This window comes from Lepisma saccharinum, chromosome 17 (genome assembly GCF_977018435.1).
Source record: "Lepisma saccharinum chromosome 17, izLepSacc3.1, whole genome shotgun sequence".
Lineage (NCBI taxonomy): Eukaryota > Metazoa > Arthropoda > Insecta > Zygentoma > Lepismatidae > Lepisma > Lepisma saccharinum.
In genome coordinates, this window is record NC_139245.1 from 45,794,840 (window position 1) to 45,821,019 (window position 26,180).

Here is a 26,180-nt window from a genome sequence, read left to right on the forward strand (position 1 = left end):
CTGTCTTGATCTGTGACCATATGGGCTTGATTAAGTTGTTATATTTTGCCCCACTGCTAGACTTGACTCTTTTTTGTGTGGGATCATTGTTCTGGTATAGAGCATCTGATTTTATTAATATTTCTTTGTAATATTCATAATCTTGATCTGTATAGCTGCCAGGCCTTTTCCTAGTCATCAGTTCCCACAATCCAGGTGTTCCGGGGTACTTAACAAAAGCACCTTTTTCTCCGAGACGAGATTCTGAATAAACAATCAGATCATCTCCCATAAATGTTACTCTGAAATTGCCAATTCTATGTATGATGCTCCCGTCAAGCTCTGTGTCAGCATATAAGCCAAAGACCTCATCTTTGTTGTCTTTAGGTGTGGTTAAATATTTTTGTGCAAGAAGACCCAATTCAATAGGATCCTGTGTAGCTTCAATTCTTCGAGGAGCAACAGGACTAGGTGTATGAATACTGGAAAGTGGGGTGAATGGATAATCTAATATGTTCCTAGCAGCTACAGGTACAAGCTCCGTGATCAAATCTTGATTCTGCTCTGTAACAGTTTTGATATTCTTACCTAAATTATTAATAGCATCAATTACAGGCTGTTCTGTTTGTTTGTGTTTTTCATAAATTCCTCGGTTCTCTGATTTCCATCCCTTAAATCTTTTTACAAGATAATCTCTTAACTTAAGATCGTCAATGACTGGTCGTTTCATGGTTATTTATATATGTTTCAACGTCTAGAAAATCGTTGATTTTATTTCTGTATTTGCCGCTATTGGGTGTTCTTGTCATATCAATAGTGACAAACCCATAACTGTCCTGGTTCCAGCACCTGCTGCAAAACTTGGAAAAATCATTGTAGCTCAAGTCCCCACCTACATATTCATCATGTATGTGTTTGAGGTTGGTATGATCTTGATGAAACACACATATAAAATTGCTGTTGTCTCGGATCAGTTGCTTCGGTATTTTAGAAAAAGTCTGTGCCAGGTAGAAGCAATCAATGTTTTTGTGTCGCCCCTGTGTAAAGAAATTTCTAACCTTGTTTTGATTATCCAGTATAACATCATCAAACACAACAACAGAATTATCGAGACATTCGTGAAGTGGCTTAACATCTGGTTCAAAAGTAGCAATATCCAATCCATCATATAGCTTCATCAGCTGCTGATATTTTAATTGTTCCAAGCTCTTAGAGAAGACATACAAGTGCCTGTTTTTCCAGTCTAACCAGTTGGGGGCTAATAAAAAATTATCAACCATTAGTGTAGTTTTACCACAAGCTGATGGCCCAACAATAAGACACCTAATGTTATCAGGCAGCAACTTGCCATTTCTCTTAATCTGTTGTTCAGGTTCTGGCAGCCTTTTTATAACATCCCAGGTGCTCATATTATCACTTTGTTTGCATCGATCCAGCTGTTTTCCGGATGACCCAGCCATTTGACAAATAACTTGTTGCCTTTTCTGCGGATGATTTTTTCTATGAGATATGTGTCAGGCTGTTTAGTTTTGCTGAGTTCTTGTTCATAGAATCTGCCTTTGAGAATTTCTCCTCGGTGATCTTTTATTATATATGTGTTAAGGGTCCCGGGTTTAACTTGAACCACTGTAAATAATTCAGTACTCCAGTTTCTTGTAAAGCCTCTTTTGAATAAGTGCTTATATTTACTGATTCTTACTTGATCACCCACCCTGTATTTGGCTTTTCTTGTTGTTGGCTGGTATCTAGGATAATAAACAGTCCTGATCAATTTTTGCTCATCAGATGGAGTTACTTCAGAGGGTTTCATGTTGATTGTGGAATGGACCGAGTTGTTATATTTATGTAGAAGTTCTGGAAGAATATTAATCCATTTATAATTACCTTGGAGGGTAAATTGTTTATACATAAGATTTTTTAAGGTTCTGTTGAATCTCTCTACAATTGAGGCTTTGAGATCACTGTAACTCGAGTAATGTTTTATTGCCTGGCTTTTAATAAATTGTTGGAACACTGAATTATAAAATTCTTTGCCATTATCTGTTTGCAAATAGCGCGGTGATCTTCCACTCTGATTGATGATTGTCCTGAGGGCTTCTGTAACACATTTTCCAGTCTTGGATTTGAGTGGCACAGCCCAGGCAAATTTTGAAAATGTATCTATTACAGTGAGTAGATACTTGTAGCCCTTGTTGATTTTGTCTAAGTTTTTCAACTGTCCACTTGACAACTCAATCAAGTCGCTCTGCCATAAATCATCTATGCCCTTTGTGACTACTGGCAGTCTCTTAAAATGATGTCTGGCCTGTCTGTGTAATTCATCAACAACTAGACATAATATGTAAACAAGAATATTGCAACTATAGGGTGTTCAGCAGCTGAGACTGCAGGATTTTCTAAATATAATTTATCCCCTATTTGTATTTTAAATTCCAGAGAGCCATCATCTTCAGTATAGGCTGTTTCTAATGTATTGGGGTCTGTAAAATCCTCTAATTCTACACTGGTGATTTTCACTTTGTTCTCAGCATTTGTTATTGATAAGGTAGGGTAGTGGTGTGCCTGTGGCTGATGCCAATATTTGATCTTGATTGGTCTCAGTGTGCCCCCAACAAAAAACTGGTAATAAAATTGTGCAGGGGACAGCATATATATTTTGCCACCTGCTGTAAATGGAGAATCATATTCTTTGTTGGGGATGCTGTACAATTCAAGAATTACTGTATGTTTTGGATTCTCGATTATGCCTGTTATTTCCTTTTCTGCTGTAAGCAATCTGCTTGTTACAGATTCAAGGTGCTCATTGATGGTCCTAACAACATCATCATGGCCTGGCTTGATCTTTATGTCCACAATAAGTTTCTTGTATTGTTGCACAATCTCTTGAAGCTGGGTGGCAAAAACAGACAGAGCATTTGCTTGATTGGATTCCATGGTCCCTAGCTGTTGCTTGATATTAGCTACAATTTGTTGCAAATTTTCAACAACTGCCAATTTTGAATTTTGAGCAGTAAGATCATGGACCTGTCTTCTGATATCCTCAAACAGGGCATGCAGTTCATTAATATGTTGATTGGTTGGTAGAGTGGCCACTGTCTGAGTGAGTTGTTTGATCTCTGCTTGGATATTCTTGATATCTTCTGATTTCAATATCCTATTCACTGCCCTCTTAATATTTTTAAGTTCCTGTGATGTGGGAAGATTTGATACTGTATTTTGCAAAGATTCAAGTGCCAATTTCACATTGTTTAATTCAGATGCATCAGCCACATTTTGCATAGCATTTTGGAGCAGGGCTATATCTGCCTGAGAGGGTGTTGATTGTTGTAAAATTTCAAGCTTTGTTTGGATATCATCGATCAAGTGATGAAAATGAGATAGCTCAGATTCAGTGTTGAGGTTTTCAAGCTTTGTGATTTGGTGCTGGACACTAACAAGAGTATCTACAATCCCAGGCAGGCGAGATTCTAGTACATTTGACAAATCACTTTGCACTGCTGCTATTGTACCTTCAAGATGGGTTATGGTACTTTGAATTTTTCCAAAATCTTCATATGTTTCGAGTTGCAGCTTGATGTTTGCTACACTCCGAGTTATTGCATTCAAAGCATCAGAAGATGGCAAATTGTTCATAAAATTTTCAAGTGTCTCAATTTTTTCTTTAACCTCGGCTATGGCATTGTTCAAGGGGTCCAGATTAGGTATCTGGAGTGATTGAATCTGTTCTTTTAGAGTGGAAATCACTAGATCAAAATCTTCTTGTGATTTTATGCTTTTGACAATTGTTTGGAGCTGTGCCTGGACATTATTTATCTGCTCTTCCAATTGTTGTTTCAATTGCTCAGAATTGGTGGCCTGGGTCTTAAATTTGGCTTGAAGAGCTGCTACAGCTTCTTCTAAACTTTGAAAATTATCTAATGTTGCCAGATCAGTATATTTCTGAAGCAACAGTTTGAGTTCGGAATCAATTTTAAGAAGAGGGTCCATGCATTGTGATTGCAAATTTGTAATTTCTAATTGAAGACTGGCATTGAGTGTGGTTTGCAAAGCTTGTAAATCACTTCTTAATTTCTTGACTCTGACATCAAGCATCAGAATCTCATCACTGTGATCTTCATGTCTTGTATGGCCAAATATATCATTAGGCATTTTGTTTTAGTGGTTATTTATTATAGAGTATCTGATTCTTAATTCTATAAAAAAGGGTATAAGCTTGTCATATGACCCAGGGACCTCAATATATAAGCAGTCACCAGCAGAAACAGTATAAACAGTGCCAGAAATCATGTTTGAGTGTTTAATTCTATAAATATTTCTCCCTACTGAAATCTTGACATCACCCTCAGGGGTTGTAATAAATTGCAATTGCCCACCTACAGGTAATTGGTAATGATTTAAATTATTGTTAAATATGTACAATGTTTTGCCTGTTTCTTCATCATTATCTGTAAATATGCTGTTCAGATGAATAATTAACAAGCCACTCAGTTTAGACATTACAGATTGTAAATCAGAAGAGGGTTGTGGTGTAGGCAGCTCCATAATAGCCTGTTTTTTGAACCCAAATAAGTTCATAGGCATGTTTATTTATTTCAAATCATGCTCTGTAATTGGGCATTGTTTGCCATTTTTCAAATCACAATGCCCCCAAGGTAAAGTATGTATGTTACATGACAAAATGCATCTCTTGTCATCATGTGGGTCCAGAGCCACTTTTCTTACAATATTGCTAGTCAGCAAGTGATTCTCACTCTGAATTCTATTTTCTGATGTTCTAATTGAACTCTGTGATTTGATGCAATTTTTATAATCTTCAAATTGGAGATCTTTTTCCACAGTAACTCTGCCAACGCCCTTGGCCTTTTTGACAACAGCACTACATGTTTTAAAACTGTACACCTTGGCACTTAACCCAGCAAATTCCACAATAACATCACCAAGTGTCTCATCTTTTAACTTGCCAGGCACCTTTTTGTTGTGGGGTTGAATTCTTGTATGTTCACTGGTATCAAAGTATTGAAACAATTCAGGCTGTGACATATCTTGATAAACATCTTCTGTTTGAATATCAAGAATAAAACTATCCGTGTCCATGTACAATAATTTTACACGATCACCATAAAAAGGTTTCAGCACATCATAATACAATGTTAACATATGTAATTTGGACAATTCCAATATCACAGCCCCTACATAAATAGGTTTATCAAATTTGATCTTTGTTTTCATCATGTTGAAAAGTGCCATGTGCTCATCATAAATTCTTCTATAATTGAAGTTGGGCTTTGCAACCAATTTTTTGCTCCGGCTGGGGTCAGTAATTATTTTAACATCGGTATGTTTTCTGACATTTTCAATAGTTTTGCCATATACAGAATTAACCATCAATTTAAACAAGCCCTTATCAAATTCGCTCTTTGCAGATGTTCGAAGCTCTGTATTTGTGTCAATGTATGGTTTCAACCATCTTGAGTGCCTGAACCTTAAGACTTTGCTAACTTTGGTCACTTGGACACCATGTTTCATCAAGAACTGGAGGTTTTTATAATATATGACATAACCCTGTTTCGGCTCCAGAGTCATCATGAGCTTCTTCTGTTTAGAGCCAGGTGAGCACTGAACCTCGGGAATTGGGGGCAGATCAGAAAATTTATTGTGCAAATGGTCTGGAATTGTCAGATCAACCTCTAAGAAGAGTCCATATTCACTGTCATCAAAATTCTGAAGATCTTCAATATTGAAATCTTCAACCCACTCAAGCTCTGCATATGGCAGTTTATCCATCATGGCGTGACCATAGAGGTTGTTCGCATCCACATAAAGTATATAATTTGATGGCCGTGCTGGATCATAATCAGGCATATACTTGTTATTTGCTCTGGCATATCTCTGAGAACATTGCACCATCCCTCCTCTTATACATTCCTCCATAAACAGATACTTTTCTTGATCGTGGATCAGATCCAATTGCATTTTAGTGTTTAAAAACATTGCAGACCATGCTAGGCCCGGGGCACTGAAAAAATACACTGGGTCCAGTCCATAATTTTGCATGGAAGATTTTCTGAATGCTTGCAATATATCAGCTAAGAGGGTTACATCAAGTTTCAAATATGCCATGTGATAATCACCAAATGTCTTGCATTTTAAACTGTTCCACATCAATTTGGCATGGTGATAATCTTCATCAGTGATTCCAGATCCTCTGATTTTGCTGTAAAATGCTTCTTGTGGTGGCAGAGAACACTCATCAAATTTAGAAAAATCTGTAACATAGTCATATGGATATACACCCTTCCGCCTAATTAATTTCAGGTCCAGATTTGGAAACAATGCACGTGTGATTTTCAAGTCATCATCAGATAATTGAGAGGCCAGTGTAGCCAGGCTAGCAGGTAAAAATCTGTAAGAATCAAGAAATCTTATGTGAATAGGAACACCTTCAACTTTAATTATCTTGCTAATAGATATATATTTTTCATCATTTTCAGCTAAAATATTTAAATTCTGCTTGTCAAACCCCTCGTACCTGATCAGATGATGGAAATCATAATTGGATGCTCCATGGCAAAATATGGGGACAAATCTTGGTCTCTTGATCTTAATATTACAGCTATTACACAGGGCCTGTTTATATCGACCATCTGTATGAGAATGGTGATGAACCTTAATATTTGTATCTGAAAATTCACAATCACATATCGGGCATTTTTTTGCATTGTTGAAATCCTCAATCTGTTTCTCTGTTAAAGGCAACATAGGTTTTGATATTAATAAGATGTTAGATGCTATGTCACGGCACACATTTTCTATTATATGTGCAAATTCTTTGATGGCATTTGGTCCCTTGTATGTATATTCTTTAATAACAACACCATCCCATATAACCACACAACAAAAGCTGGAAGGTTCATGTTGCTGGTACGGTGTACTTGAAGATTCTTCGGGATCTGGGCTACAGAATGCAAGAGGTTTGAGGTTCGATTCGAAATCACAGACAATATATGCTGGGTGTTCCAACAAGGCTTCATACTTTTTGAATTTGCAATTTTCACTTGGATTGGGCATCACCATATGAACAGGTTTATGGTTGCCACAGTATTTCAGATGCTCAATTAACTTGTTTTTAGCAATTTCTGCATTTTTTTCACGAGCCCCATTTACCATTTTTCTACCATCAATTACAGTTAAGCATCTTCTGCACAACTTGAATATGTTTTTATATTTATCTAGTTGTGTTCTCACTAAAGCTTGAAGATTATGTATCAGAGTGTAATGGTATGTATCATCTCCTTCAATTAAGAGCAGATCAATCGGAATTGCAGATTCATCATCAATCGTACTGATTCTGAGAGGTGCTATCGGGCAATTGCCAGTGGAACAAATAAATACATTAATAGATAATTGTTTGCCATCGATGTGCCTGGCCCTTTTTTCAAATTTATCAATATTCTGAACTGACATTGGATATTCCAAACCCTCCATTACATCGTCAAAATCATGTTCATGCTGTTTGTAATAAGTTATTCTCTCAGGATTCCTTGAAACTGGAAACAAAGCAGCTAATATACACCACAGAAAACATTTCTGGTCGGTATTTTCTATATTAACCACGGCTCTTCTGTTTTTGATATTGGTAGGTAATGGCACATATGTAGATCCTTGTAATGGGCTGAATTCAGAAATATGAACATATAACTTGTGTGGAGATCCGCATAGGCTCCATCCGGACTCTTTTGCTGCAAATTCAGAGTGTTTGATATTCAGTTGATTTATCAAGCTGCTTATTATTGTGTCTGAATTTGCATTTGAATATACAGGTACAGTTTCTGTTATGTGGGGCTGTGTAAATTTTGTGCCATTTGGTTTCTTATATTGTACAAACAATTTGAGGGAGAGCTTATAAGAGCCATTTTGTGCATTAAGAATTGCCTGCAGATTAGGATTTATACTGTTCAAGAAATTCTCAATGCCACATCTTGGCTCTGATACAAACGGGTAATCTCTTAATTGTCCGTTAAAACTGCTACGGATAGGTTCATAGCGTGGCTGTTTTGCTGCTCTGGCATTAAGAGGTGCTTCGTGCCTTCTTTTCAGACCAGATGTAGATGGTTGTGCAGAGCAAGTATCTTTATGTTTATATGTGAAATATTGCAGGCTGTATTTTCTATTGCATTTGGGGCAAATTTTTGTGGGAGTTCTGCTTTTGTCTGGATTACAAATTTTTTGATGCTTGGCCCAATTGGGGCTGGATATATTCTTATTGCACTGATTACAATATTTTTGATTCGGCATTTTTGTTGTTGTTTATTATATACAATTTCTTGGGATTCAATTCAAAATTCTATACTGGATAAAAATATCAGTTGGGTTCAACACTGTCCTTTGTGTGTGAGTGTGTGTGTATGTATATATACACTTAATATTTTTGGCTTTGGTATTTATATACAATTTCTTGGGATTCAATTCAAAACTCTATACTGGATCAGTTGAGTTCGGCACTGTGCTTTGTGTGTGTGAGTGTGTGTGTATACACTTAATATTTTTGCTGTTGTTTATTATATACAATTTCCTGGGGTTCAAATCATAACTCTATGCTGGATCAGATGGGTTCAGCACTGTGCTTTGTATGTGTATGTATATATGACCTTACTTGGGCTATTCCGCCAAATTATATGCTTCAAGTCCCCTATACTTTGGCGGAGCCTGTTCAGGTTCTATCCCCCGCGATGTAGTTTCCACTGCCGATCCAGCAATGGTGAAGAATCTGCACTGTGCCCTGGCCTATATAGATTTACAGAGCCAATAGAAGCACTGTGGGGGGTGTATTCAGAAACATGAGCTATTCTCTAACATTTTTGCCAAGTACTTTCTTCTGAGCACACCTCCTGTTTTTCTGCTGAGCGTACATGCAATTCCCTACCGCAGCGCCTCCCCGCTGAGGCGAGCGGAATTGTCTGGAACTAATCAATTTTGTAAAGGATCGCTGCTCCAAATATTGATCGACACGCCGGTGCTGGGCTCGAAATGAGCTGCTCGCAGTGCTGTTGCTTCAAGTGCCGCTCCGCGGGAATAGAACTGTGCACCGTGCGGAAAGTATCGATCCCACCGCTTTGAGCCCGTCATGCGCACATATTGTTCAAGTATTGATCTTATATTCTCTCGGTGCTTGATTTTATATATGAACAGATTACAACAAAGAAACTGAATGTAACAAATGCAAAATATCCCAGTTTCGATTCAATCCATTTATCCGGATTGAAGAAACCAGCAATTCACATATCCCCATACTGCTCTATGTTTGTCCTATTATTTCACTAATAGGCAATGTTCTTCGTAGAGTCCTAATAGGCAATGTTCTTGAAGAGGCCTAATAGAACAACATACAGCGGTATGAGAAATATGTAAATTAAAGATATTTTAGTAATATACGACGTCTTAAGAAAGGCATTTTCAGCTCCAAAGTACTTTGTTTATTGCTTATTACCACTCCCTATTACTGGCAAAAGAAGTTAAAAATATTGACATAATGAAAAAAATGGAGTTGTTCTCAAGTATTCACCGAGTTCAAACATTGGCTCATAGATGACTCTGTTGTCACAGAGCAGTTCTAGAAGAATTATATTATCTTAATACTAGATATGCAAATTGAACCTGGTGTCCAATTAAACTTAAACCAGAAATAAATATGTGCGTGTGTGCGTGTGTGTGTGTGTGGGAGTGGGTAGGGGTGGGGGTAGGGGTGGGTATGCATCTTGGCTTAGTTTTAAGTACTGTGTTCAAAATAAAAATATAATAGCTGGTAGCTATATCCAAGTCCTATTATAATTTTTGTTTCTGCATTCTGTCACTAATTTTGATCCTAGGACAGTAATATTTTATGGGGTGACTCTGCATGGCCCCCAGAGCAACATACTAAAATTTTGAAAAAATCGATTGTTTTATTTTTGCTATTTTCACTAATTTTGATCCTAGGCCAGTAATATTTTATGGGGTAACTCAGCATAGCCCCCTGAGCAACATACTCAAATTTTGAAAAAATCAATAATTTTTTGGATTTTGATTATCTCTGGAACCATGAATCCTAGAGACATGGGGTTTGTTGCTTTGGCCTGGGCATGGCAAGATGCAACTTTTTGGTCTCTATAAATTTTTTAAAATTTCTTGTTGTTCTCTAGATCGTGAATAACTTACCCAATTTTCAAGATAGAGACATGGGAGTTGTTTATTTCAATTCTGGATGAGATTTAGAAGTTTTTTAAAAAATCGATAATTTTTTGGATTTGAGATTTTTCAAAAGCTATCAGTACTAGATACTTGAAATTTTGTAGGCATATTTTAGACATGATTCTCTACATTTTATGTCTCTATAATTTTCCTGATATATGCAATACTTAAGCTGTAAATGTCCAATTTTTATAAATAGAATTTTCTGAAAAATGCAATATTAACAAAATTTTGAAATCTATACATGCTAGGGCACTATAACAGTTACTATACTTAAGATATCATACAATATCAAGAGGTGCATATTTTTGACAGAATTATGGACAACAATCTCACAGAAGTGCCTTTTGTAAGTGTAGCCTCATCAATCTGAGGGGGTCATACTTTCTCATGGAATCCATGAGAGCTTTTTTACAAAAATCTTGAATTAGACAAGATTCCACACTTGAGCAACAAGCTCATATGCTCATGTTAAACTTGTTTTAAGTATAGCAAATCTGCTTGAGAGGGGGTTCATACTTTCTTGAGTTTATAGTAGTACCAATTATACTACTAAGGTTAGTCCATAACCATTGTCACACACTACCAAATTGAACAAAACAAATTATGACGTCATAGACATGTAACGTATAATACACTGAAATAGATACATTAAGTGGGTGCGTATCAACTTGGTGATGAAAGACAGAACATTTCCCCCTGGAAATTGAATGCCTACTGAATTACTAATTTCTTACGTGTAATTTAATTTCAGTAACAACATATTTCATTCATACTTATATATAATATTAAATTTACATATGTAGCACTCGCAAAGTTGCCATGGATTGGCCATCCTTGTTACTGTAATTTCGCTAACAGTGTTTCTGACTTGGAACCTGATAAACCTGAAAAATAGCAAGAAATTTGTTTTCACACTATGACTGGGAGCATTGTAGCAGTGTGTCTACCAGTCATGAAAGTCAAGAAGGAAGGAAATCAACAAGTAGGTCAATAAGTCAATTAAAAGTCAAGAAATTATGCTTCTGGCCTAGAATTTTTGCTATCAAAATTACTGGTTGATTGATTTAGTTTATTTTACTTCACTTTTCTGCCCCTTTGGCTATTCGCTAAGATGAGGATGAATGGTGGTAAGATAAGATAAATGACAACTTGAGCGTCATATAAGATTATTGTGGCTGTGGGTCCAGACGCCAGAGCCACGCTAGTCTGACAATTTCAGTCCAGAAAGTATTAATAGATGAAGCAAGTCTAATTCTCTTGTTAAATACAGCCCTTGTGTTAATTTTAATTTGCCTTTCGGTAGGGGCTTCATTAAGTTAATATTTATTTTCTTAATTGCTAATTTCCAATATTACATAAGTAAGGGGCTTGTATATATAAAAAGGTTAAGAAATACAAAAGAGAAGTCAAGAAAAATAAATGAAAATTCATGGAATTTGGATTTGTTAATTTTGTAGACACCCTGTGAAGGTTCTTCTCCCCGTATGTCAGCAACTTACTTTCACTCTGCACTGCACAAGAGATAAACTCCCGTCTCTTACCTTGCCTCCAGGTTTTCGGTCCCTGGATTTCTTAGACCGACTAGGAACCTCCCGTCGGGAAGTCTGAAATTGCGTTTAAAATATTTTCCAGAGCGTTCGGTGGCTGCTCAAGATATCCCGTGGGATGCCCTTGCTCCTTCGCGACGGCTACTTTTATGGGAAAGGAAAAACCGAAAAACAAGATTCGCCTAGACTGGCCACTACGCGGGATATGAATGAATGAAACGGCACAAATTACCATTTTACGCTGAAATTATCAACAATGAGAAAAGAAAATAACAAAATATTATACACTATATTATTTATCACTGTCGGAGAGGAGTCTGAGGTTTCGCGACAAGAACGTCACAATGTTCCATATACACTGCCGTCATTCGACGGTGAATGTCTCGCGTACTAGCGCATTCGGCCACCAGAAAAAAAACGACTGCTCGCTGCTCTTCCTTATTGGCCTCCAAGATATGCCGAACGGCAAGGCTCACACTCGCACTGCTTCACACAAGCCTGCGACGCGACTGCCATCTACCGGGCGACAACGGAAACCCCTTCCAGTGGCAGGAGTTTCGTGGAGTCGCGGCATCTACGCGTCGAGATATACGAGGTGGCTTGTTTTCCACTGACTAACCCTTAGTACATACGTACAAAAATTTTCCCCCTTTCGGGCGAGCTGACTACCATTTACAATTTCCGTCTGCTTAAATTTTTAAAAGAATGAACATCCAGAAGCTTCTTATCCAATGTATTTTGCATTATTTGATGTTCATGTAAATATTTTAACACGTATTATTAATTTTAATACAGCACATCATTTCACTAGTTAATCTCGTCGCTGTAGTAATCAGGACGAATAACACAACACCATGCTACGAAAGTAAAGCATTCCGTTTCGTGAAAATTTCCATTTCGAGCCTACCTTACACAGATTTGCCTTACGTAATGCATGTTGTGTTGACATGCCGTCGAACCTAGCGGAGATCTCGTTTCTTCCGTAAACGAATTAGTCTAGTTAAGGAAGCCGTAGGGAAAATCTGCAAAGGTCACTCTGTCATCAGAGACTCAGGCAGAAGACCTTTTCATTTTTTTTCTGTAATCCGGACTTGAGCTTTTAGTTTAAGCCCACTCTATGCACAGGTAGGCTAATTGGGACTGGACCTATAGTTAAAAGTGGAATCCGAATCTGTTATGTGTCTTTACCAGCAAGATAGGAGAGACTGTTGCACGTTTGAACTTGGGTGATATTTGAACGTCGTGAATTTCCCGGCAGAGCGAAGAAATTGTGCGAAGTTGACATCAGTGGTTGTGTAGATGATAACTAGGCTTCGGATAGTTATGCACTAAAAAACCTTTAAATATGCATGCAAATATGCTCGAAATGATCAAAATATGCATTTAAAATGTTAAAAATTTACATCAAACTCAGAAAATTTAGCCATAGCTTGTAACTATTTATTATTTATTATTAAAAAATATGGTTTGGCTTACCTTATTGACAGTCGACCATATTTTACATATGGTTTTGTATATGTATCTTTATCATAAGTCTTCTGACTTCACTGAACTTCACGATTTGCAGAAGGTGGAATTTCACCAGCTGTCTCTCGTTCTACTCAGCATGAAAGGTTACTATTGCACTTAATAACTACGTATTGTTTCAGATGTTCAAAAGTAAACTTATGCCTGTTATCCACGAGAATACTTTTATACTCTGAAAACACCCTCTCCACATCACAAGAAACAATAGGTGCATGTTGTAATCTCAACAAATCGGAAACGTGTAGTTCACTTGGAATTACCGTCCACATTTTGTTTCTGAATTGCTCCAAAGAAATGGAAACTACAAATTTTCAGACAGAAACAGCAGAATATGCATTTCTAAGAAAAAATCGGTAAAATATGCAATATATCCTGAAGACACTGAAAATATGCATTTGCATATGCTATATGCAAAATGCATAACTATCCGAAGCCTAATGATAACACTGTCAGCCGGTAGTCGGGTTAGTAAATATTCAGGTTGAGATCGTGTGTAACTCCTTGAAAAGTATTCTTCTCGTCAAAAGTTGTAAGAGAATAACAACCACATAGGCCAAGAGAGGAGTTTGGTTATAGAATATTATTAAAAATTATATTTAACCGTGACGCAACAGCCCATGAGGGCCAGGACCTACCTACCCAACGTCGAAGATCATTCAACCAGTTTCGGAGTGACGTGTAGTCAGCACGACGAACCCCCGGTCGTGGCTGTAGGTTTCCATAACCGGGTTACGATACTCATTTACTCATTCGTAGCTCTCCAATTTCCTCACAATGGTGGGTGGCTACCGGCCATACACAGGCCGAAATCTCAGGAGAAAAGTTGTTACGCTTTACCCCAGGAAACTCGAAACTGTACGCGTATCGTAGCCAGAGCCGAACCGCACTGCTACGGTGCTGGTCGTAGAATATTATTGCTTTTGGGTAAGTTTGTGTGCTGTATTATTGGGAAACGCATATATCCATTATCTTTTCCTAATGATGGATGCGTGAATTTGCCTATCATAGCCCTGTTGTGGCACATTTGAAGTGTGATCAAAGTTTCCCATAAGTTTATCATAAAATTATAACTATAGCATTTCACACGATTTTAAATGGTGAACGATCCACGTAGTTCATGGATGAGGAACTTTGCGAAATTTCTTGAACATACGAGGAACAACTATTTTACTAATGGATAGCCATTCTGTTTGCAAAAGAAAATGAAATAGTTCTCCCTGATTGAAAGCATCGACTCCAGCCACTAGATGTTGGCTTCGTGGGTCTTTTTTAAGGAAAAACTGTTAGGCCACAAAACGAACAGATGACATCAAATCCTGGAAAACATATCACTGTTCATGCCCTTGAAATCTTTAAGAAACACAACATATTTAATTTCATTTGCGACGAAGAATATTATAATCGACATTTACAAAGCCTGAGATATGGTTATTCTTTAAAGATTTCGAGCCATCCCTGTAAAAAAACACGAAAACGAAGATCGTAGTACACTCGCCTCATCAAGTACTACGTTAACCTCTCCCTCCCGAACCTAGCCTCGGCTAAACGAAAAACCACGGTCAAGGTCTCAAGACAGCCAACACTGATTGGAGCAACAGACACAGGTTCTTATCGCACTACTGTAAGGGAGAATTCACACCGAAGAAACACGCGACATGCGACACGAAACACATGCCGCTTGGAAGGCAACACTCAGTAATCAATGCAACCTTTCGAACCGAAGACACACGGCAAGATGAACGTGTCGCGTGTCGCTTACGTGCCTCTCGGACTGTGCCGCTTTCTCAATACCGTGCATCGTGTTGCTTCAGTTTGTTGTTCGCGCATGCGCAGCGAATGCTCCATTCCAACGAGCTGTATTTAGACTCTAGAAGAGAGACCAACGGGCATTATCTTTGATCCTCTAATTTGTTGATATAATAAAGTATCGATATGTACAATATTTTAACATTGTTTTAAGATTTAAACACAACGTTCATTTCGCTTTATCAAGTTGTTTGATGCAGTTATCTATCGGCTGTAATTTGCCTTCAACATCGTGAAAAGAGGTCTTGTTTTGGCCATTTACCTTACTGCTTTTATTTGAAAGAGTCAGCTTATGGAGGCACTTTAGTCCAAAATATATTAGTCAACATGGTAAAGTACTCTAGTACATTGTTTTTCAACCGCCGTGCCGCGACCCGACACCGTGCCCTCTTATGAACTATACTGAGCACCGAAATGTTCTGCTGAAACTGGTTGACAACTATCATAATCCCAATATCATATTTGAGTTGTGAGTTTTCGTTTTTTAAGTCCATTTTATGCACAAATAGACTAATCAGAACTGGATCTGCCCTGTGCCTCCCCGGTTATCGAACCCGGGATCACTTAATTACAAGGAGACGACGTTACCACTTTGTCTTCCATATTTTTATATTTCTCAACAATCCTACACACGTAATCAAACTATTATTACTCTTATGATTATGCTAGAATTTATTTATCAATATTTAATTTCATAGGTACATGTTAATTCATGCATAAAATCTTAAATACTGTAAAGATTTAAGAGGAAAATTCTTCGGCTAAGGGCATTGACTTAAAAAAAAATACCGTGACATGGTTTCACGAAGGTTGAGAACCATTTCTCTAGTGTTTAGGTATTCGCTTTATTCAGGCTGAAAAGTCTAGCGTACACAGTTTGAGGTCAGTTAAGATATTTCTCAGTTCTCTCGTGCACAATATGCCTCTCCCAAGTTTCAATAACTTGCACAAATTTTACAACGCGATTTAGATGTAACAATGTCTCCTGTTACGTTATTTTCGGGCGACTAATAAACTGATTAATGCAATTATATCGGTACCATCATGCAAACTGAGCAAAGAAACAAGTGTCGCTTGCAGCGTGCATCTTGTCTCTTCGGTGTGAAACACACGTGTCGCGTGTTTCATGTCGCATGTTGCATGTCGCGTGTTTGAGGCGAAGACTCCTGGATATCGAGAGCAAATTAGCTTTTCTTCTCTTTTTCCTTGCATTGGATGACGTCCTGTAATAAGTTGCAAGTCAATACGCAATACGCTTGGTTTACTTGAGAGCGTGAGCGATACCAATGCCCGAGCTGTGATAGCTATGAAATTATCAGGTGTGTGAATGTGTCAGCGTGGTGTGTTGTGTGCTCGCGATGGGGGGGGGGATGAGGTAGGGACTCACATGTAAAACTCTTAACCCACACTGCTGACATACGTTGAGGAGTGGTTAGCAGAGCACACTACGCCGCCAAGGACACGGGTTCGATTCCCGGCCACCTAGGAATGGGTGTTCTTTAGAGTGTCCCTTCATAAATTTCACCATATCGTCAATCATCTTCATCTTCGTGGTTAGCGAATAGTGGCAGAAAAGCGACGAAAACAAACAAAAACAATCAATCAATCAGTCAGTCTTATTCCCCACTGGCCGTTTTCTCATACGTAGCACCAAAAAAGTGTCGACATGAACCCCTCCCGCTAATTCTTAAACATAACTCAGGTCTTCTAATGGCTGTTAATATATTTTTAAAAAGAGAAGAAGAAAGCACTAATGATTTCCCAATTACATTCGTTTCATGACGAAATATTTGTAAAAAGTTTATCAAGCAACTAACATGCAGGCCACTCCGATGTTGCAGTTTTAAGAAATATCGTCCCTCGTAAACAAGGAGTTCGGTTTCGATATGTGGAGGCACATAGTGATTCGGTTCCCACTTTAACCTGTAGGTGCAGCCCCGATTAGTCTGTCAGCATAAGAAGTAGACTTAACATCCAAACAAACGAATTTAGCTGCTGTAATTATTAAAATTAATATGTGGTTAAAATTGCAATTAAGGACATTTTAAATTTTCATAACTTATAAACGAAGTAAATTCAACTCAACATAAAAAAACTAATTTTGATTTGATTCGTTATTTAGCGTAAAATAAACTAAATCAAGATCAACCAGTCAATGCCTTCTTATATTTCTAAAAAAAAAAAAAAAAAGAGCCTAAAATTTCCAACAGTCCTCCGTGAATCTGCTATCTAAGGCGCTGCGTGACGGCATGGGTTCCAGTCCGCCTAGGTTCAGTCTGGGTTCTCGGTCGGTGTATAGGACCGGCGGAAACCCACCATGGTGAAGAAATTGGGGAGCTACGAGTGAATACTGTAACATAAAAATCTCCTCTAACGACTGAGGGTTCGACGTGCCGACTACACGTCACCCCATTACCGGTTGAAGATCTCCACACTTCTAGGTAGGAGTGTGGGAAGGAGACTGGCAGTCAGAAGATAGACCAAAGCCCTTCCAGGGCTGTAGAGCCATGGAATATGTTAAAATTTCCAACATTTTGTTTGGAATTCGTTTTCCGTTTGATTGGTTACCTAGGTATATATTTAAATTTACAATGACACACGCTACTACTATTTACCCTTGACCAGGCTTTGAAACTGGCATTTTTCTTATTTAACGTCGCTTCTCTCTGCCACTCTTGCCCAGTCGCAAGAATAAAAATGAACGATTGTTGGGTGAGATTTGTGAAAGGACACTCCCAATGGACATGTCTATGTCCAAGCTGAGACTCGAACCCGGAACCTTCGACGACGAGATCGTGAAGAGACAACTAAGGCAGCAAAGTTTTTTGTTATATTATCGTCGCTTTTCTATCTCTTATGTTAATCTCGACTATGAAGAGGATGAATTGATGAAATGACAATGCACAAAAACATTCATGACTGACCAGGGTTCGAACCTGGGACCTATGGCTTCGCAACGCATTACGTTGTCCATTTGTTTTCAGATGTCTTTATTTGGCTCCAATTCCCCTACATTAGTTGTAATAAACATATTTTTTGTAACAAGATCAACATGTCAAGTACTGTTTTTGAACTGACACAATTCATCTAAGAGATTACGTGTGTGAGCGAACGCACACAAAAACACCAGAGAGACACATTTGTCACTGCCATATATAAATGCTGTGATTCATTCCAGTGTTTACGGGTGGGCACACGCAAACTGATATTTATATAAGTGAATATAGTATCTGCAACCGCATCACTAATGTATTTGTGTTTTTGGTTATATAAAGTCAGTCACTTTATTACCACTTCTGGCTAACGCGACGATGAGGATGGATAATAATTAAATGAAGTTGACGAAGGAAACTTCACAAAAAACATCCATGTGCAGGCCGTGAATCGAACCCGGGAACTTCGGTGACAAGATCGAAAATCAACTACGTAATGCCTTCGGCTGTCGAAGGGAAATCCACGCTTCTCAGTGAATATCAGCAAATTTAAACACCCTCCCCCTTCCTCCTGTAGGTTGTGTCTATCGAGGTCGTTCAAGGTCTTGTTTGAATCATGTTCAAGCGATAAGCAGGTGGGCAGTGTGGATGGAAATGAGGCCTCGGATATGTTTTCTTACTAGCCAGGACTGCCTTGCGTAGCACGGCATTATCAGATTAGATGCAGGAGTTCTTTCTGAGCTTGCTGTTTTAAGTCCACTTTATGCACAGTAAGGCTAATCGGGACTGGACCTACAGTTTAAAGTGGGATCCGGCTGTACGTACATAATATTTGGTTTCCAATAAAATTAATAAAAACAAAACACTGTCCAAAAGTGCCCCATATCTGTTCATGCATGGAACAAATTCAACATATTGCCGATGCTTTGTTTAACGCATTTAACTTCCAAAATAACTGTGTAAAAATGTTTACATGTATTATACTCTGCCCAGGATTCCCTGGAGCGAGCGAACGAGTGCAAGTCTCTGCGCAGGTAGTGACTTGAGTGGGCTTAACCAATGAAAGCGTGCGAGGGAACGGGATTGCGTGGAGGGAAAAGTGACTCCAGCTACCAGCCTTTGTAACAACGTGTACTGCTTCGTTCCGCCCACATGCTTCCTCCCCTTCTCTACCATTATGCGCGGCCTTGCTACAGAGATTCTCGGGATAGAGTGTAGAAGACTGTTTTTGTTTATTTTTCTATTAAAACGTAATAGAACAAATTTGACTATGAAATAAGACGATACAGTTGGTACGGTGTTCAAAAGTGCCAGTCTCCTATACTGGCGATAGCATTTTCGGTAGATCGTGAGCCAAACACCGAAGCACTACACACTGGCGATAGCAGTGACTAAACGCAATGTTCTAGTTTCAACTGTAATTTTTCAAAAGTGCCAGAGCTAAAGTTGAGCAATGCTCCGAACAAAGCAACGAAACCGTTTACACCGTGCAAGCTTCCGAGCGAGTACATTCACGGAGAGGCTCGCTTGCATTCCAAAGTTTGTTGAATTGCAATTCAGGCCTTCGTGAATGGGAACATACTTTGCGGGTTAAACAGCTGCATTTGTGGCATATATGAAAGACAATGAGACCTGGTAGAGGGAATCGGAGCGCTGCTGGAATTAGATTTCGGAGTTGCGTTTCCGAATAGATTACTAGGCGGAAAGGAAGGGGGGGGGGCATTAAAATTCATTGTCTCCGCTCGCTCGCGAGGAACGGTCCACAGCGAGCCCTAGCTTGCTTCAGTTGGAAGGCAACTGTACGTACAGGAGAAGAGCGACACAATTAGACACAAGTGTATACCTCGTCGAGGAACTGTTGTGATTTATTCATTACCAAGGTTCGGAAGCTGCTAAAGTCGTCTTCTTTCTGTAACCTTGAAGACTTAAATTAAATTTAAATTAAATTAAATATTTGACTTCCCAAACTAAGTAGCAGTTGCAGAGAATGACAGAAGAAAGTATGACACAAAAATATGATTATATGTAATATTTAAGATGAATTGTTAATGTATACAGTTTTTGGACTATGTTTAACCGTAGTGTTATGTATTTGCTTGTACGTGCGTGTGTGTGCACGTGTAAGGGTGAGAATGTGTGTGTGTGTGCCTATACTATATGTAACTTTTTCTTTGTATTTTTTTTATTCCTTTGTAATTTTTATATTTTCTTTTTTGATATTTCAATGTAGACCACTAAATTCATATTCGAAAATTTTGTAAACATGGTCAAATGGAAGAATAAGCTCCACAGCCTTAACTTCGCCGTTTAAAGCAAGACGAAATAAATAAGACTGACCGTGATAGTAGCCTTCAGTTAGAATATTTTTGTGTTGAATTTTGGTTCATTTTCTGATAATTTTTTCTGTATTTTTGAAGTTTGCATTACATTAAGTCACTACATTTTGCTCCTTCTCGGACATTCATACTGCATTTTAGTACTATTTTTCTCTGAAAAAATTCCATTCGGAATTCACTTTCCATGGTTTCTCAAGTGCAGAGAGAGAGAACCTTTGGTGACAAATAAAGACTGAAAATAGAAAACAATCGAAGTATTAATGTTGTAGACAGTTGCGTTTAAAAAGTACACAAATACCGAATTATATTTTCCCACTTAGCTCAATACGTACAATCACCGGAAAATAAATGAAAAGTAAAAATTCAGAATTGAAGATTTTTACACACCTTCACAACCAATTTCTGATTCATTATGCGTGATTGCAATTATATATATTGATCAGTTGTAAGCCTTTATCTATTTACAGAAATATTTACTTTAGTATTTTACCTCTTGAATTTTCTCGTGTATTCCCTTATGTAATTTTATTTATGCTTTGCCAGTGTGCGTTTTCTGCTATGGTTTCATGAATGTACTGACTTGTGAACTTGAAGTATTTTAAGTTCTACCATCTTAGAGAAGGTTGCCCACGATTAAAATAGTCGACTTTGAACCTCGCAACTGGCTAGTAAATCCCCTTGCGCCGCCACTGATTGTGTTCGATTTGACGGCCACGGGCCCGAACGATCGCAGCGTAGTTTCCACTGTAGCAAACTCCTGCGTAGAATGGGTAGGGGAATGTCTCGCCATACCCCTTTGGCAACTTTCCCAAGACCCTGCAAGGTACGGGGACGGCGTCGAGCAAGTGCCTGTTTGAGGAGTCCAAACCCACAGTAGTCCATTGGTGAGGCGTCCGGGGATTTCACAGGGATGGACGAAAATGGGATGACTCGGATTCCTGTCTCTTCTGCCTTCCTTGCATAGAACGCCTGGGATGCTCGAGCGGTATGGCTGGAGGCCTTGTCCATGTGGATCCATACATGTGTGGTCTCGTCACCGTACAGGTGGGGGATGCGTGTGTCATACAGAGGGGCCATAACGTTCTCGTGGAAGTAAGCTGCGTTGACTTTGGTGTTGAAAGGCACTTTGACGAGTGGCAGCGTCCCACGACTGCAATATCCGGCCACCACCAGAAATCCCTTGGAAAACTTTTCCTTGCACTGCAGCACAAAGCCAGAACGGCTCTTCTGGTCTGTTGGACGATAGAAAATGGATCGAACTCTCTTGGTCTCAGCAAGGTAGAGCCACCTCTCATCCAGGGTACACACCCATTTCCACTTGTCCCCTGCAAGGTACGCTTCATACATTTTTTTCTGGCGTTTGTGAACCTCTCCTGGATGTGGCGCTCCGTGAAGCGGTGTCCGCACGCTTTGTGACGCGCTTCCAATGAGAGGTTCTTCAGGATGTTGGAAACTGTGCCTTTTGAGATACCGTGGCGTATAGCCTAACTTCTGCGTTGTGGGATTGTCGTGTGTCACTTCCTAATGGCGCGCACTGTATTGGGGTTCGAGGGGACGGGGGCCGTGATCTCCTCACAATTTCCGGCCGAACACGTACCGCAGGGGCCTGTTGGACACATCGTCCGATGATGAGACCCACACCAGCTTTGCTGACGATTAAACCTTCTTCTTTGCACCGTTTAACTATTGCTGAGTGACTATAATGGGCGGCGGAAAGTCCGCAAATGAACCCCTCCCAGAAAGCTGTCACTTTTACCTTCATCGTTCCACGGATCGTGCTCAACTGATACTGTTATCTAGTACAGGCCCCAGTGTAGCCAGCTCTGTATCGGGACATAACAGCAGTTCAATGCGTCGTTCGCGATGGCCAGTCAAAGTCGACTATTTTTATCGTGGGCAACTTGATAAGGCCTGCTTAAACTGTCGTTCACTGTGAAAGAATGCTCTGGCATGCAAGTGTGGACTGCAGATTGAGCAGCGGTACTGTGGCGTTGTAAACGGGGCGGAAAGAAGGAAGTGAACGAGGCAGGAGGCTTCGTCGGTCGCGTTCGTGCAGTTGCAAGCGAGTTGCGAGTTTACAAACTTCTACGTGTTAGATGTATTAATGTTTTAACTATTAGTCATGATGAATGGTAATTTGTATTACTTAGTTTGCATTCTTAAAAATAATCTTCAGAACAGTTTGCAATGTTGTTATTTTATCTGAAAGCTGTGTTTAAATTTTAATGTGCACTCAGTATTTCAATGAATTACTTTCATCTCAATAGCTAGGAACTTGTTAAGTAGATACTGTACATAAAATTTAAGAATTTTCAATATGCTGCACTGTTGCGTAGATTCCATGTCATTTGCCTCTATATTGTACAGAGTGTTCACAAATGAAGTATACGTACAAGTTCGGTGTGTAATAAAAATGAAATGGCAATATATAGGAAATAGTTTGTCATGAGAAAATAGTTGGTAACTGTGGAAGTTTCTTTGTAGAATGGCAACATTGCGCTAGTTCAAGACTCTGGCGAGTGGCGGCGCTACTTGTATTGTTAACAGATATGGTGTCTCCACAGTAAAAAGCGGTGTGTGTGTGTGTCTTGTGGTTTGCAGACAAAATCTCTAACTTTAGTCTGTAGTGCAGCGAAATTTCAAAAGATTGTACAACAGACAGCCACCGATGCGAAATATGTTTAGAGACAGGAATTATTTTAAAGTGTACGACCAGTGGTAGAACTTTGCGGGAATGACATATCTGAACCAACAGAGCGCATGTGACCATGTTAAGTAAAACTTCCACAGTTGGTATGTATTGTAGAAATATAATTTCTTCTAGTTTTATTTCTATTACACTTCGAAGTTGTATACTTCATTTGTGGACAATCGATATATTTCGTAAGAGGTACTCTATTTACAATTTGTTCTTCTTACTCATTTAAACAAGCCAGATTGATTTTAATAGTATATTCCTGTATAGAATATGAATGTCAAAACTACTACTGCCTGATTCTTGTTTTGCAGACGTGTTTGAGGCATCCGGACTGTCCCTCTGCCCGAGAGAACAGGGACACCGTCTTCTGCCAGATGAGGAGAGCCATGGATCTTATCCACTACGTGGTGAAGGACGGAGTTCTGGACTCGGCAGCGCAATTGGCCGAAGTTCAAACCCCGGACAGCGCAGGCGCAAGTATCGAATCGAGGCCGGCAGAGGTGAGCTCTAGCTCTTGTCTAGCAGATGTCTGACTTCTAAATAGTTTAATCCCATTGTAATCTATTCTAATTCAATGAAGCTGGAATATTTAAACCTTTGTAAAGTAATACCTCTTGAGTGTGTTCTGATGTGCCCCTTAAAAAGACACCAAATTAAGAGTTTTTGAACCTGGTATAATTGAACCTAAAGAGATGAAGGAATATGTGAGTGGAGAAGCTCACGTAATACTGAACTGCCCCAAAAGTCACCATCCTTGGCTCCGCCAGTGTTCAGAATTACAAGACTTACAACAACAGAGAACAATTAGACACCAATGATACTGAGGTTATGAATATTGAGATTTTGATATTTCATTTCATCAAAGAAATAAACGATACACATAATATAGTCATACAATTATAAAGTACAATTTAAACAAAATTTGCATAAAAAGTATGTACAAATTTAGACTGGACATTTGTGAGGGGCGCCTGCTTAGTAGTGCTCGATTCTATATAGTCATTTTTGTCCAAGATGCAGTTCGACCGACATTGGATTGTTTTGAAGTAGAATTTTCTAGTGTAATTAGTCTTTATTTGTCCTTAGTAAAAGCGAAAACTTTTCTAATAAATTTTACAAAACGATAAAATGAGCACATCACAATTGCACTGTATAAATTACACAGTATATTTAATGGTAAGACGATTAAGCCTTGTTTCCATGAGACAAAAAACACTACATATGTTGACCAAGGCTGTCTATATTTCATAAAAATAAAATTTTTAAAAAAAATAAAGGAACGTGACGTTTCCTCAGACTTGAAAGAAACGAAACTATTATTATTTATTTTTGGTTTCGTTTCAAGTTTGAGGAAGCCCCTGATAGAGGGTTGAAACGTCACGTCGTCATCTCGACGATTCTCGTAGAGTGTGGTCTCGCTCTGTGTCGATTTTCACACGGTCATCTCTCTCTCGTCTCGTCACCACTATACTTGTACGAGGTGTATTTCTTAAGTAAGGTTCGTTTGCCAATAACTTGTTGTATCCCGCGCAGGGGTAGTACTGCGCATGCGCACTAACTCCCGGCATCCCTTGCACAGAAGGATACACTATTTGGAGCCACGTTGTCCAGTGTGTGGGCTTCGTACTGTGTGATTGCAATGTTTAGGACGATCGAGCGGCCCGCCGACTGTGAGATACGGTCAGTGATCCGGTTCTTGGCAGCAAGAAACATATTTATCGCCAGATTTGTGAAGTGTAACGGCCTCAATGCAATGAGTGTTAGCAAAGTGCGAAAATGGGTGAGAATGTTGAAGAACGGGCGGGAGAATGTTCATGATGAGCCGTGCTGAGGTGAGCCATCTATAATCAGCGACGATTTGGTGCTTGCGGTAGACACCAAAATCCATGAAAACAGACGAGGCACAATCTCCCATGAAGTCCTCGGCGGCAACGACGAAGTGAAAACGGGAGTTGGGAAATGGCTTGCCTCGCAGGCAGCTGACTTCTATGAGGAGGGTCTACGAAAGCATACGTACACTGTGACAAATGTTTAAATAACCACGGAAACTATGAGAAAAAATAGATCCAGACATGTAGAATCTCATACAAAATAAATTTTCACTAAAAAATCGGCAGTACATTGGCAAAACGGACCTTACTTGGAAGACATCCCTCGTATTTCGTGCTACAGAGTAGATTTTCTGTAGGTCCAAGGCGCCGGCGGAAATACATTGTGCAGTACAGTACAGTAACCATTTCCAACAAAGCACCGAACACGATCCCCCCTCGCAGCCAAATGCATCTCCTCCCCCTCTCTGCAGTTCTCGCAAGTTTCCGCTGTAAGCCGTCCGCAGGCTCCGTCGATAGCAAATTCCCACGTCAGGCTGTTTTGACAGCGGGAACATTAGCCGGGCAGTAAAGGCGCTTCGCTCCTCTCCAAAGACCGTCTTTTCTTTGCAGTTTCCTCCTCCGCCCAGGGTGGATTTGCTAAGTTCCAGTTTTAGTAAGCATCTCGGCACAAAGGCGAGCCGAGATGCTGTGAGGGTATAATACTCGTTTCTGTGTAGTCTAAGTCTGGACCATGGGTAGAGATTTTTAACGGTGGGGTTGAAAGCAAGTAAGCTATCATCATGCTATTTGATTTCATAGCGTTACCTCCACGAGAATAGTGTTAGAAGTTACCCTGAAATGTTAACGGTCTCCCCAGGCCGTAGCGAGTAGTGGGCTAGAGGGGGCTTAAGCCTAAGGCCCCATGTACAGTCGGAGAAAGAATTACCTGTGCCACGGGACCTAGAATTTCGTAACGTCTTAAAGCCTGTTGTTTATGTAACCCAAATAACAAATATTCGCTTAAGTTTGTCTGGTGGTTCTGTGTTCTCGGGAAGGATTGAGTATTGATAGCAAAAGCCACATGACTCGTGCCCCAGCCACAGCAAACAACAGCTGGGTGCTACGAGGCCTCCAGAAGAAAATTTCAGGAAGTGGTTTCTTAAGAAGGGCTAATCGTAAGGTAATATTCTTTCGTCCGATATTAGAGTCATTGTCAAGAAGGTTCACTGAAATTATGGTTTACATCGAGTTCTCATCACAGATGCCACACGCTAATTAAAAATTGAACTATTTTTAAGTCCAGTTTATGCACT

At 39.3% G+C, this 26,180-nt stretch overlaps 1 protein-coding gene across 3 annotated transcripts in view; it reads left to right on the forward strand.

Annotated features, from left to right (window-relative positions):
- Positions 1 to 26,180, forward strand: part of alpha-Catr (alpha-catenin related) — a 717,773-nt gene that overhangs the window by 598,296 nt on the left and 93,297 nt on the right. For all 3 annotated transcript variants that reach the window (XM_083139397.1, XM_083139399.1, XM_083139398.1), the window contains exon 5: positions 23,368 to 23,556. In XM_083139397.1, coding sequence (XP_082995523.1) covers positions 23,368 to 23,556 — 189 coding nt within the window. The remainder of the gene's footprint in view (positions 1 to 23,367; positions 23,557 to 26,180) is intronic.